The sequence below is a fragment of the Pleurodeles waltl genome, chromosome 6, assembly GCF_031143425.1.
Source record: "Pleurodeles waltl isolate 20211129_DDA chromosome 6, aPleWal1.hap1.20221129, whole genome shotgun sequence".
Taxonomy (NCBI): Eukaryota; Metazoa; Chordata; class Amphibia; order Caudata; family Salamandridae; genus Pleurodeles; species Pleurodeles waltl.
In genome coordinates, this window is record NC_090445.1 from 42,445,062 (window position 1) to 42,460,587 (window position 15,526).

Sequence of the window (15,526 nt, forward strand, 5' to 3'; positions counted from 1 at the left end):
TGGCTTCACACAAAGGAATGTGCCTGTGGGAGAGAATCTCCCCTCAGCAGATGGTGAGGCAGGAAGGGGGAGGGTTGCCAAACTGGTCTTCAAAGGCAGAGAAGGACATTTGGAGCAACCAGCAACACCCCCACATCCTGCAACCCCAGACAACTAGGTGCCCCTTGATTAGATTAGGAGAGGGCAAGAGAGGGGTGTGTTTATGATTTTAGCCACACCAGTGGGTGGGCTGAGCCAGATGTAACCTCCAAAAATCAGATTCAGCCATGTTGGATTTTTAGAGAATGTTGCCTTCTGGGATGGATTTTTGCCACACTTCCCAGGAAGTGGTCATCACAGGGGGACGACCCTGTACCTGATTGGAGAACCAGGACCCCCCTGCTTTTCACCCAGGAGCAAGGATAAAACTGGCAGACCTGCACCCACACCTCAGTTCCCTACCACATCCAACAAGGAAGAACGACAGAAGAAGAAGGACTGCCCTGCTGGACCCCTGGCCTGCACCTGGAACCTGCACTCAGAAGGACTGCACCAGCTGCACACTTGGGCTTCACCACAAGAAGGACTTTGCCTGGCTTCAACTGGTTCAAGGAGGAACTCCCTGTTTGCTACAGGTGAAAAATTGCTAACCAGAGTCCCCTGCACCAACTCCTGAAGAAAGCGACCAGCTGACCACTGTCCAGTGGCCAAAAAGGAGTTTGCGCCAGGTGCATTCTGGGAGTTGTAGTCCGCACCCCCCAAGGACCATCTCAGAACTTCTGGACCCTTGGGGTGAGCTGTGGACCCCAAAAGAACCTTAAAAGAACATCTGGGTGAAGCCCCAGAAGTTTGGAGAAGATTTGAGAATTTTTGTAAAAAAGCTCCATAGAGGGACCGACCCGCCGCGGAAATTCTAGCCGGCTTGCCTCAACCGCGACCCGGCCTGACTTGGTGGTTCGTCCCGGTAAAGAAAAATCTCCGAAAAAGAGACTAAGTCCGAAGGTAAAAAGTTGACCGGGACCTCCCAGCCATCGTATCCGAGAAGGGCTCCATGGACGTGGGATCAAGATCCAGGTTTACCCCGGTCGAAGGATTTTCACCTCGAAAAAACGACTAAGTCCGAAGGTAAAAATCTCCACCGAGGAATCCAGCATCGCGTATCCGGAGAAGGGCTCCAGGAGGTCGGATTGGACTGGCAGGTTCGTCCCGCTGAAGAAAATCTTCAAAATAAAGACTAAGTCAGAAGGTAACTTTTTAACCGAGGCCTCCCGCGACCTGTAGCCGAGCAGGGCTCCATCGCGGTCGGCCTGAAACTTTGACTTTGCCCCGGTCGAGGTGCAACCAGATGACCCGATTGGCGCTTTTTGTTTCTAAGCGCTAGAAAAATAATAATTCTTTAAAAATTCATATCTCCGGTTCCCCTTATCCGATTTTATTCGTTTTTGTGTCATTTTAAAGATAAAAATATAAACTATTTTTATAAATTGGTTTTGGATTTTTAAACTGTTTCCTGTGTTTTATTTAATTACTGTTTTGTGATATTTGAATGCTTTACACACTGTCTCCTAAGTTAAGCCTTGACGCTCGTTGCCAAGCTACCAAGGGTTGAGCTGGGCTTAATTTACTGAGACCTAACTGGACCTAAGTGGAGGTTAGTGGCTTGTTGCTAGGTGTAGGTACCTACCTGCCCTTACCAATAACCCATTTTCCAACACATACTCAGATAGGGGAGATGATTTTCTTCCCCAGGGGTCCTAAAGGGCAGATTAGGGCTTATCCTGCTGTGCTCTAATATATAACATAAATGGCCTAGGTAGGAATCACATATCTTGCATACAATGACAGTATGGTGAAACGTTTCTTGTGTTTCACTTTTCTTGTCACAATTTGGCCTCTAGTATGTTTCATCATCCTTAATTATTGCATTTCGTATTATTTGATCTAAGATGCAGCTGATTCAATAAATCTTATTGGACCATTCCCTGCTTCTGTTTGTCTTTGCATGTGTGAGACAAATGTAACTGAGAGAAAGGGATGAGATCGGATCCACCACAATTTTCTTGAGAAGTCACAATGCCATGCGCCCGGTTGCCAAAAATCACCCATGCTTTTGGGCATAGGTGAGGTGCTTCTGACTGGCCAGAAACGGATTAGGCCGACAGTTGTCACATGGTGTGGGATCGAACTCTGTTCCCCACAATTCAGGTGATGCTGCCACCCAAATCCTGCAGCCCCATTGATACAATGAGAGCCAACTTGATACTGTGACTTGCAACAAAGAGACACATCATGCAGCCCTGCGACATACAGTACAGATACAAAGCATGCAGCCCTGTGACATACAGCACAGATACACAGTGTGCAGCCCTGCCCTGTGACTTACATCGCTGAGACACAGTGTGCAGCCCTGTGACACACAGCACAGAGAAACAGTGTGCAGCCCTGTGACTTACAGCACAGAGTCACAGTATGCTGCCATGCGACTTACAGTACAGAGACACAATGTGCAGCCTGTGATTTACAGCAGAGAGACAGTGTGCAGCCCCATGGCTTACAGCAGAGACACAGCGTGCAGCCTGTGCCTTACAGCAAAGAGACAGTGTGCAGCCCTGTGACATACAGCACAGAGACTGTGCAGCCTGTGCCTTACAGCACAGAGACAGTGTGCAGCCCTGTGACCTACAGCACAGAGACTCGGTGTGCAGCTCCGTGGCTTACAGCAGAGACACAGTGTACAGCGCTGTGACTTACAGCACAGAGACACAGTGTGCAGTCCCATGGCTTACAGCAGAGACACAGTGTGCAGTCCTGTGCAGCCCTGTGACTTACAACACAAAGACACTGTGCAGCCATGTGACTTACAGCACAGACACAGGCTGTGCATCTCTGTGACATACAGCACAGAGACGCAGCGTGCGGTCCTATGACTTACAGCACAGAGATGCAGTGTGCAGCCCTGTGACACACAGGACAGAGACACAGTGTGCAGCCCTGTGACACAGAAGAAACATGCCATCAGCCAGCACCTGGAAGCATGCCATCATCACCCAGAAACATGCCATCATCAGCCAGCCCCCAGAAACATGCCATCATCACACAGAAGCATGCCATCATCACTCAGAAACATGTCATCATCAGCAGGCACCTGGAAGCATGCCATCATCAGCCAGCACCCAGAAACATGCCATCACCACCAAGCACCCAGAAACATGCCATCATCACTCAGAAAAATGCCATCATCAGCAGGCACCTTGAAGCATGCCGTCATCAGCCAGCACATGGAAGCATGACATCATCACACAGAAACATGCCATCATCAGCCAGCCCCCACATGCCATCATCAGCCAGCATGTCACGACTCACGTGCTGCTTGCGCCTGGAATTTGCAGATCTGGTGGCGTGAATCTTCAATGTTCGGCTCTGGCCCAAAAAGGGGCGACTCTTTCTGGTAGCCACGGTGCTGTAGGCAATGGAGACACCAAGAACAGACCGTGCCCTTCAGAAAGTAGCGCCAGAGGGAAAAAAACCCTTAAAAAGGGGAAAAAACCTCCAAACAGGAAGACTCCTGGAGAAAAACAAGAACAAACAAACAGGAATCCAAAAGGAGCAAAAATCAGAAAACACAGAATGCTGAATCCAAAACCAAAAGGCAAGGAAATCAGGAGCGAAGACACTAACTGAGCAGAAAGTGTTGCAGCGCAAAGAAAGAGGAAAAACACAGCCCTTATATACCAAAAAACAGGAAGTGACCCACAGGAAGTAAAAGGACACCATCTTAGATAGGGAAATAATACATAGAACAGAATAGTAGAGGAACCATAGAGAATAGGGAACAAGGAATGCTGGGAAAGCACAGGAATCTGGGAAGGAGGAAAAAACATAAAGAAAGGCACACAACAGACTGCAAAAAGAAGAAAGGACAAAGAAACGAAGAAAAACAGGTAAGAGGGTTCAGAGACCCCTGGGACAGTGAAAGGCAGAAGGAAGAACGAGGCCCCAAGCAAATCTGGGGCCTCGAAACGCGCAGGAGAGGCTGGGGGCGCGCCGCGTCTTAATAACGCGGTGCGCGGCCCGAGCCGAACGCCCGGCAGAAGTCGAGCTCTCGGCTTGCGCCGCGCGGTGCGGCGCGACAGTAGGTCCCCCTCCCGAAGGCCCAGGTTTAAGAGGGAATAAACAGTGAAAGCGTTGAATCAGGAGAGGAGCGTGAACGGAAGAGGCATCTTCCCATGAACATTCACTGAGAGGATAACCCTTCCAATGAATCAGATACTGAAGTCGTTTATGAAAAAGACGAGAGTCACAAATTTCCTGCACTTCATATTCAGGAACATCATCCACAAGGACAGGAGGTGGACAAGGAAACTGACGTGAGTAAGGATCAGGCACATAAGGTTTAAGCTGAGAAACATGAAAAACCGGATGGATCTTCCATGTATGGGGTAAGTGAAGACGGACAGTGACAGGATTGACCAACTGGAGAATACGGAAAGGCCCATAGTAACGAGGTGTGAACTTGTTTTGAGAGAGACGTGAGGGCAAGAATTTGGAGGAGAGCCAGACTTTATCTTGCAGATGATAATTTGGATTGGTTGTACGTCTCTTGTCTGCAGCCTTCTTCATATACCTCTTGGTATGTAACAAATTAGATCGAATTAGTTTATGGAGTTGGAGAAGGCGTTTGGAGAAATAGGTAATAGCAGGTAGAGGAGAGTTGGATTGTGGAGAAGTAGGGAAAGAGGTAGGATGAAAACCATAGGAACAGAAAAAGGGAGTGACCTTGGAGGCACTATGGACTGAGTTATTGTAGGAAAATTCAGCTAAAGAGAGGTAAGTGCTCCAGTTACTTTGGGTAGAATTGCAAAAGCATCGAAGATATTGCTCCAGTCCTTGGTTCAGACGCTCAGTCTGTCCGTTGGTCTGAGGATGGAACCCTGAAGACAGGGCTCTATTTATATTCAGTGTTTTACAAAAATGCTTCCAAAATCGGGAGATGTACTGAGGTCCTCTATCAGATATTATGGTATGTGGAAGTCCATGGAGACGGAAGACATGATCTATGAATATTTGACTTAGTTCTTGAGAAGTAGGCAGCCTTTTTAGGCCAGTGAAATGAGCCATCTTTGTGAAAGAATCCACTGTGACCATGATAACCCGGTTTCCTGCTGATGGTGGGAGTGAACACATAAAATCAGTAGAGATAGTATGCCATGGGGCCGATGGAACAGGCAAAGGCTGTAGTAATCCTGCCGGTCTGGTGTGAGGTATTTTGACTTGGGCACATATGGGACAGGCCTGAACGTATTTTTCCACATCCAGTTTCCAGGTAGGCCACCAGAAAAATCGTGAAAGTAGTTCTTGTGTGGCTTTGATGCCTCTATGACCAGCTACAGGGGAATCATGGCACATTTGTAATGCTTTCTTTTGCACCTTGTTTGTAGGGAGGAATATCAGGTCTTGGTAATAAAAATATCCTTGTTTCTTGTACAATAATGGTCTTAGTTCTTCTATGTCATGGTCCGATAGGTTGGCGTATTCTTGTTGTACTTCTTCCAGGAAAGACTGAGCCACTCCAATGATCTTACTGGGTTCTAGAAGATACTGGGATGAGGAAGGAGAACACTCTGGATATCGGCGAGACAGAGCATCAGCCAGAATGTTTTGAGATCCTGGAATATATGTAATATAAAAATCGTACTGACTGAAGAAAAAGGCCCAGCGGGCCTGACGACTATTCTGGCATACAAAATTTCTTAAACATTGTAAATTACGGTGGTCTGTCCTCACCTCAAATGGTTCCTTGGAACCCATCAGAAACTGTCTCCACTCAAGGCAGGCTGTTTTCAGAGCCAATAATTCCCTTTCAAGTACGGAATAATGGTGTTCAGCTGTGGAAAGGATATGAGACAAATAGAAAACAGGATGTTCAAGGCCATCATCCTCTTGTCGTTGGAGTAAGACAGCTCCGATGGCTCTCTCAGAAGCATCAGTTACTACTATAAATTGTTTGGTGGTATCTGGATGTCTTAAGATGGGGGCTTGGGTGAAGGCTCTCTTTAAGCTTTGAAAGGCTGCTTCAGCAGCCTCAGTCCAGACAAACCCCTTCTTTAAATTGTCCTTCTTTAAGGTGTGAGTTATGTGGCTAGTCTGACTGGCAAAGTCTAGAATGAATTGTCGATAGAAGTTTGCTAAACCTAGGAAACATTGTGTTTCTTTTATGGTAGAAGGAGAAGGCCACTCTAGGATAGCTTGTACCTTTTCTTGATCCATAGCTATGCCGGTGGGACTTAAATGATAGCCCAGATATTTGACTTCCGTCATGTCGAACTCACATTTCTCTGGTTTGCAAAATAGTTGATGATCACGAAGTCTTTGAAGAACTTGTTTCACATGGGAAGTATGGAGTTCAGGATTTCTAGAATAAATAAGAATATCATCTAGGTAGATCACGACTGTCTGATTCAGTAGGTCTGAAAACACTGAGTCCATAAATCTCTGGAAGATTGCGGGGGCGTTAGTAAGACCAAACGGCATAACCCTATATTCAAAATGGCCAAATGGGGTCCTGAATGCTGTCTTCCATTCGTCGCCTTCTCTTATGCGTAAAAGGTGGTAGGCTCCTCGTAAATCCAATTTAGTAAAACGTTGGGCCCCTCTGATTGCTTCCAGTATGTCCCTGATGAGAGGCAAAGGATAACGATCTTTAATGGTAATTTTATTCAGACCTCGAAAATCCAGGCACGGACGAAGATCCTTAGTCTTCTTGGGCACAAAAAAGAGAGGGGCCCCAGCCGGAGACGACGATGGAACAATAAGACCACTCTGTATATTTTCGTCCAGATACTCCTTTAGAACTTCTTTTTCGGGTTCCGTGAGGGAGTACATCCTCCCAAAAGGAACAACTGTGCCGGGTTCCAATGGAATTGCACAATCATATTCTCGATGTGGAGGTAGCACAGGTTTTGACGGTTTTTGGAAAACATCCTGAAACTCCAAATAGTGGTCTGGGACCCCTTGGACCGTATTAATGGACATACCAGTGGCACCTTCAGTAGCTAAGGATCTTTTCGGAGACCAATACTTGTCGGAAGTAAAACAGTTCTCATGACAAAATTGCGAAGACAAAGAGACTGTCCGGGTAACCCAATTTATATATGGGTTATGTCTGATGAACCACGGAATTCCAAGAATGATGGTATGGTTAGGGGACGTAATAAGATCGAAGGAGATGTGTTCTTGATGGTTTCCCACCTGTAGACTTAACATCAGGGTAGTGGTGTCTACAGGACCAGAGGATATCAAAGATCCATCCACAGTGTGTACCTGTTCGGGTACTTCTTTTGCTTGAGTAGGAACTAGGTTAGCAGCAGCCCACGTCTTGTCCATGTATATACCACTAGCACCACAATCTAGTAATGCCATAGTCTTTTCTTGACGACCGTCAGGAAGTTGTAACAGGACAGGAAAGATGAACAAGGCAGTTGTATTGTCATTAAAGGAGCTGATGGAAGGTATAGCTGTAGATCCCGTCCCCTCCCTTCTTACAGAGGACGGGAGGTGGCGTTTCCCGAAGGCCTGGACGGACGTACTGGACAGGTACGGAGCATGTGACCGGCAGAACCACAATACAGGCACAACCCTCTCTTGCGTCTGTCTTCTCGTTCACTAGCAGAGAGCGGACCTCGGGTAGTATCCACCTGCATGGGTTCCCCTTCGATGTCTCTAGCAGGAGTGCGAGGTTCCTCGGAACGCTGCAGGTATGCACGTGAGCTACTTGGCTGGGCAAACCCTCTACTCCTTTTCTTTTCCGATCTCCGTTCCTGAAGACGATATTCGATGGACAGTGCTTGATCCATCAGGCCACGAAGATCTTCCGCTCTGGTAGAATGCACTAGTTCATCCTTTATTTCTTCTTTGAGTCCTCTACGAAATAATGTTACCAGAGTACGTTCCACCCAAGTGGTCTCTGCCGCCAGCTGACGAAAACGGGTTATATATTGCAGGACGTCTTGGGAGCCTTGTTGGATGTCGCACAAGGCTTCTTCAGCGGAGGCTTCCAATCCAGGACGGCTAAACATCTGTTTGAAGCGACTCACAAAGGCGGAATAGTCTGACAATACAGGGTCGTTGGAGGACACCATCGGGGTTGCCCAGGCCAAGGCTGGACCGGATAAGGCACTGATAAGATAACCCACCTTGGTCCTGTCGTGGGAGAATTGAGTAGGTCGGAAGGCGAAATACACCGTTAAAGCATCCAAGAACTCGCGAAGCTTGGTTGGTTCACCAGAGAAACAAGGGGTAGAAGCGGAGATTGTCGGAACATCACTGGTGCGGAGGGCCAAAGCCTGTCGTAACGCAGCATTTTCATTACGTAGTTGTTGCAATTCCTGGGCTTGTTGCTGAATCGTGGTCAGCAGAGATTGCTCCGGATCTGCAGCAGCCGCCACTGTATTATCCATGGTGTTTGAGGACGTCGGAATGGTTAGGCGCTGCAATCTGTCACGACTCACGTGCTGCTTGCGCCTGGAATTTGCAGATCTGGTGGCGTGAATCTTCAATGTTCGGCTCTGGCCCAAAAAGGGGCGACTCTTTCTGGTAGCCACGGTGCTGTAGGCAATGGAGACACCAAGAACAGACCGTGCCCTTCAGAAAGTAGCGCCAGAGGGAAAAAAACCCTTAAAAAGGGGAAAAAACCTCCAAACAGGAAGACTCCTGGAGAAAAACAAGAACAAACAAACAGGAATCCAAAAGGAGCAAAAATCAGAAAACACAGAATGCTGAATCCAAAACCAAAAGGCAAGGAAATCAGGAGCGAAGACACTAACTGAGCAGAAAGTGTTGCAGCGCAAAGAAAGAGGAAAAACACAGCCCTTATATACCAAAAAACAGGAAGTGACCCACAGGAAGTAAAAGGACACCATCTTAGATAGGGAAATAATACATAGAACAGAATAGTAGAGGAACCATAGAGAATAGGGAACAAGGAATGCTGGGAAAGCACAGGAATCTGGGAAGGAGGAAAAAACATAAAGAAAGGCACACAACAGACTGCAAAAAGAAGAAAGGACAAAGAAACGAAGAAAAACAGGTAAGAGGGTTCAGAGACCCCTGGGACAGTGAAAGGCAGAAGGAAGAACGAGGCCCCAAGCAAATCTGGGGCCTCGAAACGCGCAGGAGAGGCTGGGGGCGCGCCGCGTCTTAATAACGCGGTGCGCGGCCCGAGCCGAACGCCCGGCAGAAGTCGAGCTCTCGGCTCGCGCCGCGCGGTGCGGCGCGACACAGCACCTGGAATGCCATCATCAGCCATTCCCCAGAAACATGTCATCATCACCAAGAAACATGCCATCAGCCAGCACCTGGAAGCATGCTAACATCACACAGAAACATGCCATCATCAGCAAGCCCCCAGAAACATGCCATCATCAGCTGGCACCTGGAAGCATGCCATTATCAGCCATCCCTCAGAAACATGTTGTCATCACCAAGAAACACGCCATCATCAGCCAGCACCCAAAAACTTCCCATCATCACCCAGAAAGATGCCTTCATCAGCCGTCTATGTAAAAAAAACTTTCTACTGACCCAAAAATACTGGCCAACTGCCGACCTATCACCACCCTCCATGTTTTACAGCCAAATGGTGAACATTCAGAGGACGCGACATCTTCACATATGCATGGATTCTATCCGCCTTGTCCACAGTGATTCAGACCTACAGGGCTTGTGACAACCTTGGCCAAAATGAGGGATGTCCATCTCTCCCTGGACGGGGTAATAATTCTGCCTAATTTTCGTGGCAGCCTGCGATACTATCAACCGTAAAATAGGTCATGAAAGTCCCATACTCTGATCAGGCATAGCTGAGTGCTGAAACAAGTTCAATAATTTTCTCACCAGCCACAGTCAAAACTCTGATCAGTTGGCTCATCCATGCCCCTCGTCCATGGCGGCATCCCTCAGGATCACCCCTCTTGAGTCCTGTTTTCAATGTGTACATATGCACCCTGGCACAGCTTCCTGAACGCCACCAGGCCCACTTCTAGATGTACGAGACCACTGCTTAATTTGTGTCAGTGTTTGCCGGTGGTTAGCACCAGCATTCATTTCTCAACTACGGCGTGTAGATCTGATAGTTGACCACATGGTGGCGCTGCCTTGTCGTTGAAAATTAGAATAGCAAACAATACCTTCTCCGGGCTATTCTTACAACTTCGGAGACCCGGAATAACCGATATCGTCACGTTTCTTGGGAGTGTTATGGTCATTGGGTAAGAGTGGCACCGCCATTTGACGGCATTGGCAGGCAGTAGAACCTGCAGTGGCCTGCCGTGAAATACCCGGTGTTCTCAAACTTATGTTTTTTAAAATAAATAAAAACTGTATGCGGCTCTCACGCAGATCCATTCCGACCTGGAAAGTTGTCAGTGAACCCAAGCACCGTCTCACGCTTGGGCCGTGCCCTCCAAGGGATAAGGGGCACTTATTGGGCAGTACTGGAAGGATTTTAGTAATCATTGACTGAGCCCCATTCGATATCCTTTGGCTGGCTTCTGGCCTAGGAACCTCTCTTCCCACCTTGAGATAAGTACCCTTTCTCATGCCAGCTTCAGAAGTGGGCGCAGTGATAAACGGGGTCAGTACACATCTCTCGCCTCCACACCAACCACAAAGTCAAGGCCAGGAGAGCCCTCGACCTGGCAGGACTCGAATACTGTAAAATATCTACTTTGATCACCCCAAGAAACTCAGGACAGGCTCCAAAGCAGCCAGAACAGACCACACGAAGCTGAACGCACTCCATTGGTTGATTACAGATGCCCGGATGCAATGACATGCCCTGTGCGCTGGGGCCAGGCCCCCGCCTACCCCCAGAGGCTGGCATCACATTGCATCCTGACCACAGACCTCCTGCCCAACATCACCCACCTGATTCAGCGAGGAACCTTCAAGGAAGGAGACACGCGGGTGGGTCACTGGGTGCGCGAGGGTAGATACCCCGGAAGACGTGAACCCCAGGGTGAGCTCTGAACTCAACAACATGAGGACCAGAAACTTCTGGAAACCGAGCTATTGTGACTTGGGTGTAACCGGAATGCACACGGCAGGGGGTACCAGTCGAAGAATAAATCACATGCGGGTACGAGCTGCCCCCTCATAACTCTTACGATGTGTTCATGTTCTGTCAGCGCCCTGAAGTAACCACCAGGCGACACACAGCGCTTTGTCAAACTCTTCAATAAGTGAATTCCTCAAAGGCTTTTTGACAACGACCACAGAAAAGTGGCTGAAATGATTGTACATTCTGAGAGCCTCTATTTCTCACTTCGCCTCCCCCCATCATGTCGTGTTTCAATGCACTCCTAAGAACATGCGAGTGAGAGCGTTTTCTCCCAAGCAGAGCAAGCCTCAAAAGCCCACGAGAGAGTAGGCCACCCAGCCCCGGAACTGCAAGTACCAGAATGCAAAGGGAAGCCTAGGCATGTCCAATACCCAAGACTGGATCAGTGAAAGCAAATAACTATTTAACGCCTGTAAAACTGCCTGACAGTCAGAAATAACATGATTATTTTTAAACATTAATTGTTAATTGTAATAGTATTCTATCGTAAGAAATTGTGCTAAAGAACCAACTTAATCGCCTCTGCTGACCTCGAAAACAGGGAAAGTGAGCCACCCTCTGATGTTAACATGACAGATAATAACACGTTTTACACTATTACATGGTGCACACTACAAATAAAATAATCTTCAGTCCCTCAGATGGCGGTTACCAATATTCAGTCTAGTCGTTTCGTAAACCTACACGCGCATGATTTTTTCACTAGGCACCTAAGGATTTTTAGTGATCTCCTGATTTTATCTCCGATCAGCCTGTTTGACCGGCTCCTCGGGTTCCCCTCTGCTAGAAGCTGCGCGGGGTGTCCGAAGGAATCGCTGCTCCGGATGTTACCTAGAGTCAGTCACAAGGGCTTTTCAGCCCGGTTTATTTTCTGACATTTCCCCTGTTTAACCCGAGCCTTAGCAGCGCGACGCACCTTAAAGGGGACGTAACATGACTCCTGATTTTATCCTTCTCACAACTTCCTGAATTTCCCCTCCCCTAAAGCATATGCCCCTCCACCCCCACACACTCTGTATGCAGCTTGGATAGACTGAACATATATTCTTCGTAGCACATAACAATTCTGTCTATTTAACCACTCACTAGTCCACCACTCAAATTAACATATTTCCCTATACTAATCCACCACTAGTCCCTTTGGGGTCCGCAATAGCATACTACTCGCCGAAAAGCGCTTCGAAGGCCTGTCGGGGGCAGTAAGCGCTATATAAATACTATTACTGTGTACAAGACATTATGGGGGAAAAAATGATCCTGATTTCTACAGCCCACATTTTGATTTTGTGTTTTTTTTCTTTAAACTTGTGGCCGCGTTTTCTTTTCGGACACCTCAAATGGCAGGCCTGCACTACATACAGACTGTAGAGGCCCCACTTAAGAACCTACTAGAAACCAAAATGGATTTTTTTTATCGTCTTGCCTTATTTTTTATGCATCAACTTCAGCAGAACAACCTGTTCAATACGGGTTTCATAAATCAGTTTTAGCAAGTCCACGTTTTCATTAAAGCAACTCCAGCGGGTCGCCCCTGTGCCCCCAAGTACACAGCGATTAATCACACATCAAAACCCCGTGTCCCATTTGACCGTCACTCAGGGCGAGTCTGTCAGAGGCGACAGTCTACCAGGGAGGTGGGTGTCTTTCAGAGACAGGACAGTTTTTCAAACGGTGAGTGTCTCCTATGGCAGGCAGTCTCTCGAGAAGGGAGGAGTCCTTCCCAAGAAGCCGAAGTGACCTCCCACAGCCTCTTACAGAAACTCAATGTGGAGCACCGTCTCGGTGGTGTGGTGACAGTCTCTCAGGGCAACACCTTCTAAGGCGGAATGACCGTCTCGCAGGGAGTGGCAGCACCTGGGGGGAGACTCCCGGATAGGCAGTCTCACAGGGAGATGGGGGTATCTCAAATGGGTGCGTGAGAGACACTCTCAGAGGTCTTAGTAGCTTCTCGTTGGTGGGGGGGTGGCGGTGGTAGGGGGGTCAGTGAGAAGAGGCACAAAAGTCTCTCTGGTGCACTGTGTTCTCTCGGAGGGAAATGTCGGGCTGTCGAAGGGGGTAACAGGTTTTCTCAGAGGCGGCGACTGAGGCCTAGTGAGATTCCCGTCCCTCTGCCCCCTCAGGTGAGGTGACTCGCTCACGAGGATTACTATCTCGCAGAGGGTTTGAAAGTCTCTCAGGCGGGGATGGCAGTCTACAAGGTAGGGAAACTGTCTTGTAGGCGAGATGGCCATCTCTCTAAAGTGACACTCCCCCAAGGGGTGACAGTCCCTCGGGGTAACGGTCTCAAAAAGTTGATAGTAGTTTGCAGGGAACGGATAGTCTCTCAGGTGATGGTCTCTGTAGGAAGGTCTCCCGCCGAAAGTAACAATCTCACCGGTTATCTGTCAAGTGGAGTGACAGTCTGATGGTACTGACAGTCTCTCAGAGAAGGCAAGGGAGTCTCCGAGACTTACCAGTACCCGGACAGCCGTCCAGGTGTGGTGAATGTCTCCCAGGGAGTGACATCTCTCAGGTGGAGTGACAGTCTGATGGTACTGACAGTCTCACAGAGAAGGCAAGGGAGTCTCCGAGACTTACCAGTACCCGGACAGCCGTCCAGGTGTGGTGAATGTCTCCCAGGGAGTGACATCTCTCAGGTGGAGTGACAGTCTGATGGTACTGACAGTCTCACAGAGAAGGCAAGGGAGTCTCCGAGACTTACCAGTACCCGGACAGCCGTCCAGGTGTGGTGAATGTCTCCCAGGGAGTGACATCTCTCAGGTGGAGTGACAGTCTGATGGTACTGACAGTCTCACAGAGAAGGCAAGGGAGTCTCCGAGACTTACCAGTACCCGGACAGCCGTCCAGGTGTGGTGAATGTCTCCCAGGGAGTGACATCTCTCAGGTGGAGTGACAGTCTGATGGTACTGACAGTCTCTCAGAGAAGGCAAGGGAGTCTCCGAGACTTACCAGTACCCGGACAGCCGTCCAGGTGTGGTGAATGTCTCCCAGGGAGTGACATCTCTCAGGTGGAGTGACAGTCTGATGGTACTGACAGTCTCACAGAGAAGGCAAGGGAGTCTCCGAGACTTACCAGTACCCGGACAGCCGTCCAGGTGTGGTGAATGTCTCCCAGGGAGTGACATCTCTCAGGTGGAGTGACAGTCTGCTGGTACTGACAGTCTCACAGAGAAGGCAAGGGAGTCTCCGAGACTTACCAGTACCCGGACAGCCGTCCAGGTTGGGTGAATGTCTCTCAGGGGACGACAGTCACTTAGGGGGTGACAACTCTCAGGTGGAGTGACAGTCTCTGGAGTGGGGGGTGTCTCTGTACTCACCATAGGGCTCCGAGCTCTCTTTATCCTCCTTCTTCCCCATGGCTGGTGACCTGGGAGGGCTCCTGGGTCCTGAGGATGGAGGGCTGTCTTCCTCCCACCCCCACCTCCTCCTCTCCGAGGCTGAAACGGTTCTCCTGGAATCCTCCCTCTGCTCACCTGTCAGAGTGGAACTTGCCCGACGTCACTTCAGGTCACGCCCACCAGCCGTCACAGGCCACGCCTCTCCCGAACACCTGCTGCAGGAAGTCCACGCGCTCCCGGAGCACCTGCCGCCGGAGGGCTGTAGACCGCCGCCTCCTTCCCTGCAGGCCACGCCCCCGAGCACACCTGCAGCCAGATGCTGCGCACTTCTAGGAACCTGTTGATGCAAGGAGGCCACACCCGCAGCTTACCTGTGCCTCACAGGCTACCTCCACCCTTAATGTCTCCCAGAGGTCCAGCCCTCACCATATCTGCCGATCTTGACAGCCCGCGCCTCACCTGCAGAAGCTATGCCACCCCTTGCTTCTGTTTAGGTTTAGGAACGCGCCCCTCCCCCCCCCCCCCCCCATCTCAGGGTCTTCCATAGGAGGCCACACCCACATATAAAGAGGCCACGCCCCTGCTATTTATTGGAAGCAGCGCTGCCCTCTACCCATGTTTTATAGAGTGCCAGGCCCACACCATAGTTCTGTTATAGAGGAGGGCACGTCCATGCCATACCATTACTCTAGAGAGCGCGGCCCTGATGTCTATTCCCGTTTGCAACCTAGGGATATACAGTTGGCACAGCAATTGAGTTGGAAATGGGAATGCAATTTGCAATGCCACCTGTACACCAATAGGTTGCATCGCAAACTGTTTATTCAGAGGTGGTCACAAAACAACCTACCTAATGAATTTTATTTAGGCAGGTCACAATTCAGAACCTCTGGTGATTGACTTTGAATCGAGGGCTGGAGGCCACCAAGCAGGGGCCTAGATGTTTTTTCTGAGGGACGGGGGCCAGTGTGTGTCAGGTGTTACACCCCCCTAATAAATGCATTCTTTAGTAAATGGTTGGGTACCAGTGGTTCAAGTTGGGTATGGGGAGGTGTTTGTTAGATTTTCTCATACACACATTCTCTCTCTCTCT

At 49.1% G+C, this 15,526-nt stretch overlaps 1 protein-coding gene across 1 annotated transcript in view; it reads right to left on the reverse strand.

The window, feature by feature from the left end:
* The window catches only part of SLC44A4 (solute carrier family 44 member 4), a 316,116-nt gene extending 301,547 nt beyond the window's left edge, over positions 1-14,569 (reverse strand). The window contains exon 1 of the mRNA XM_069237189.1: positions 14,413-14,569. Within this exon, the coding sequence (XP_069093290.1) occupies positions 14,413-14,452 (40 nt within the window). The 5' untranslated portion in view covers positions 14,453-14,569. The remainder of the gene's footprint in view (positions 1-14,412) is intronic.
* Positions 14,570-15,526: the final 957 nt, after the last annotated feature.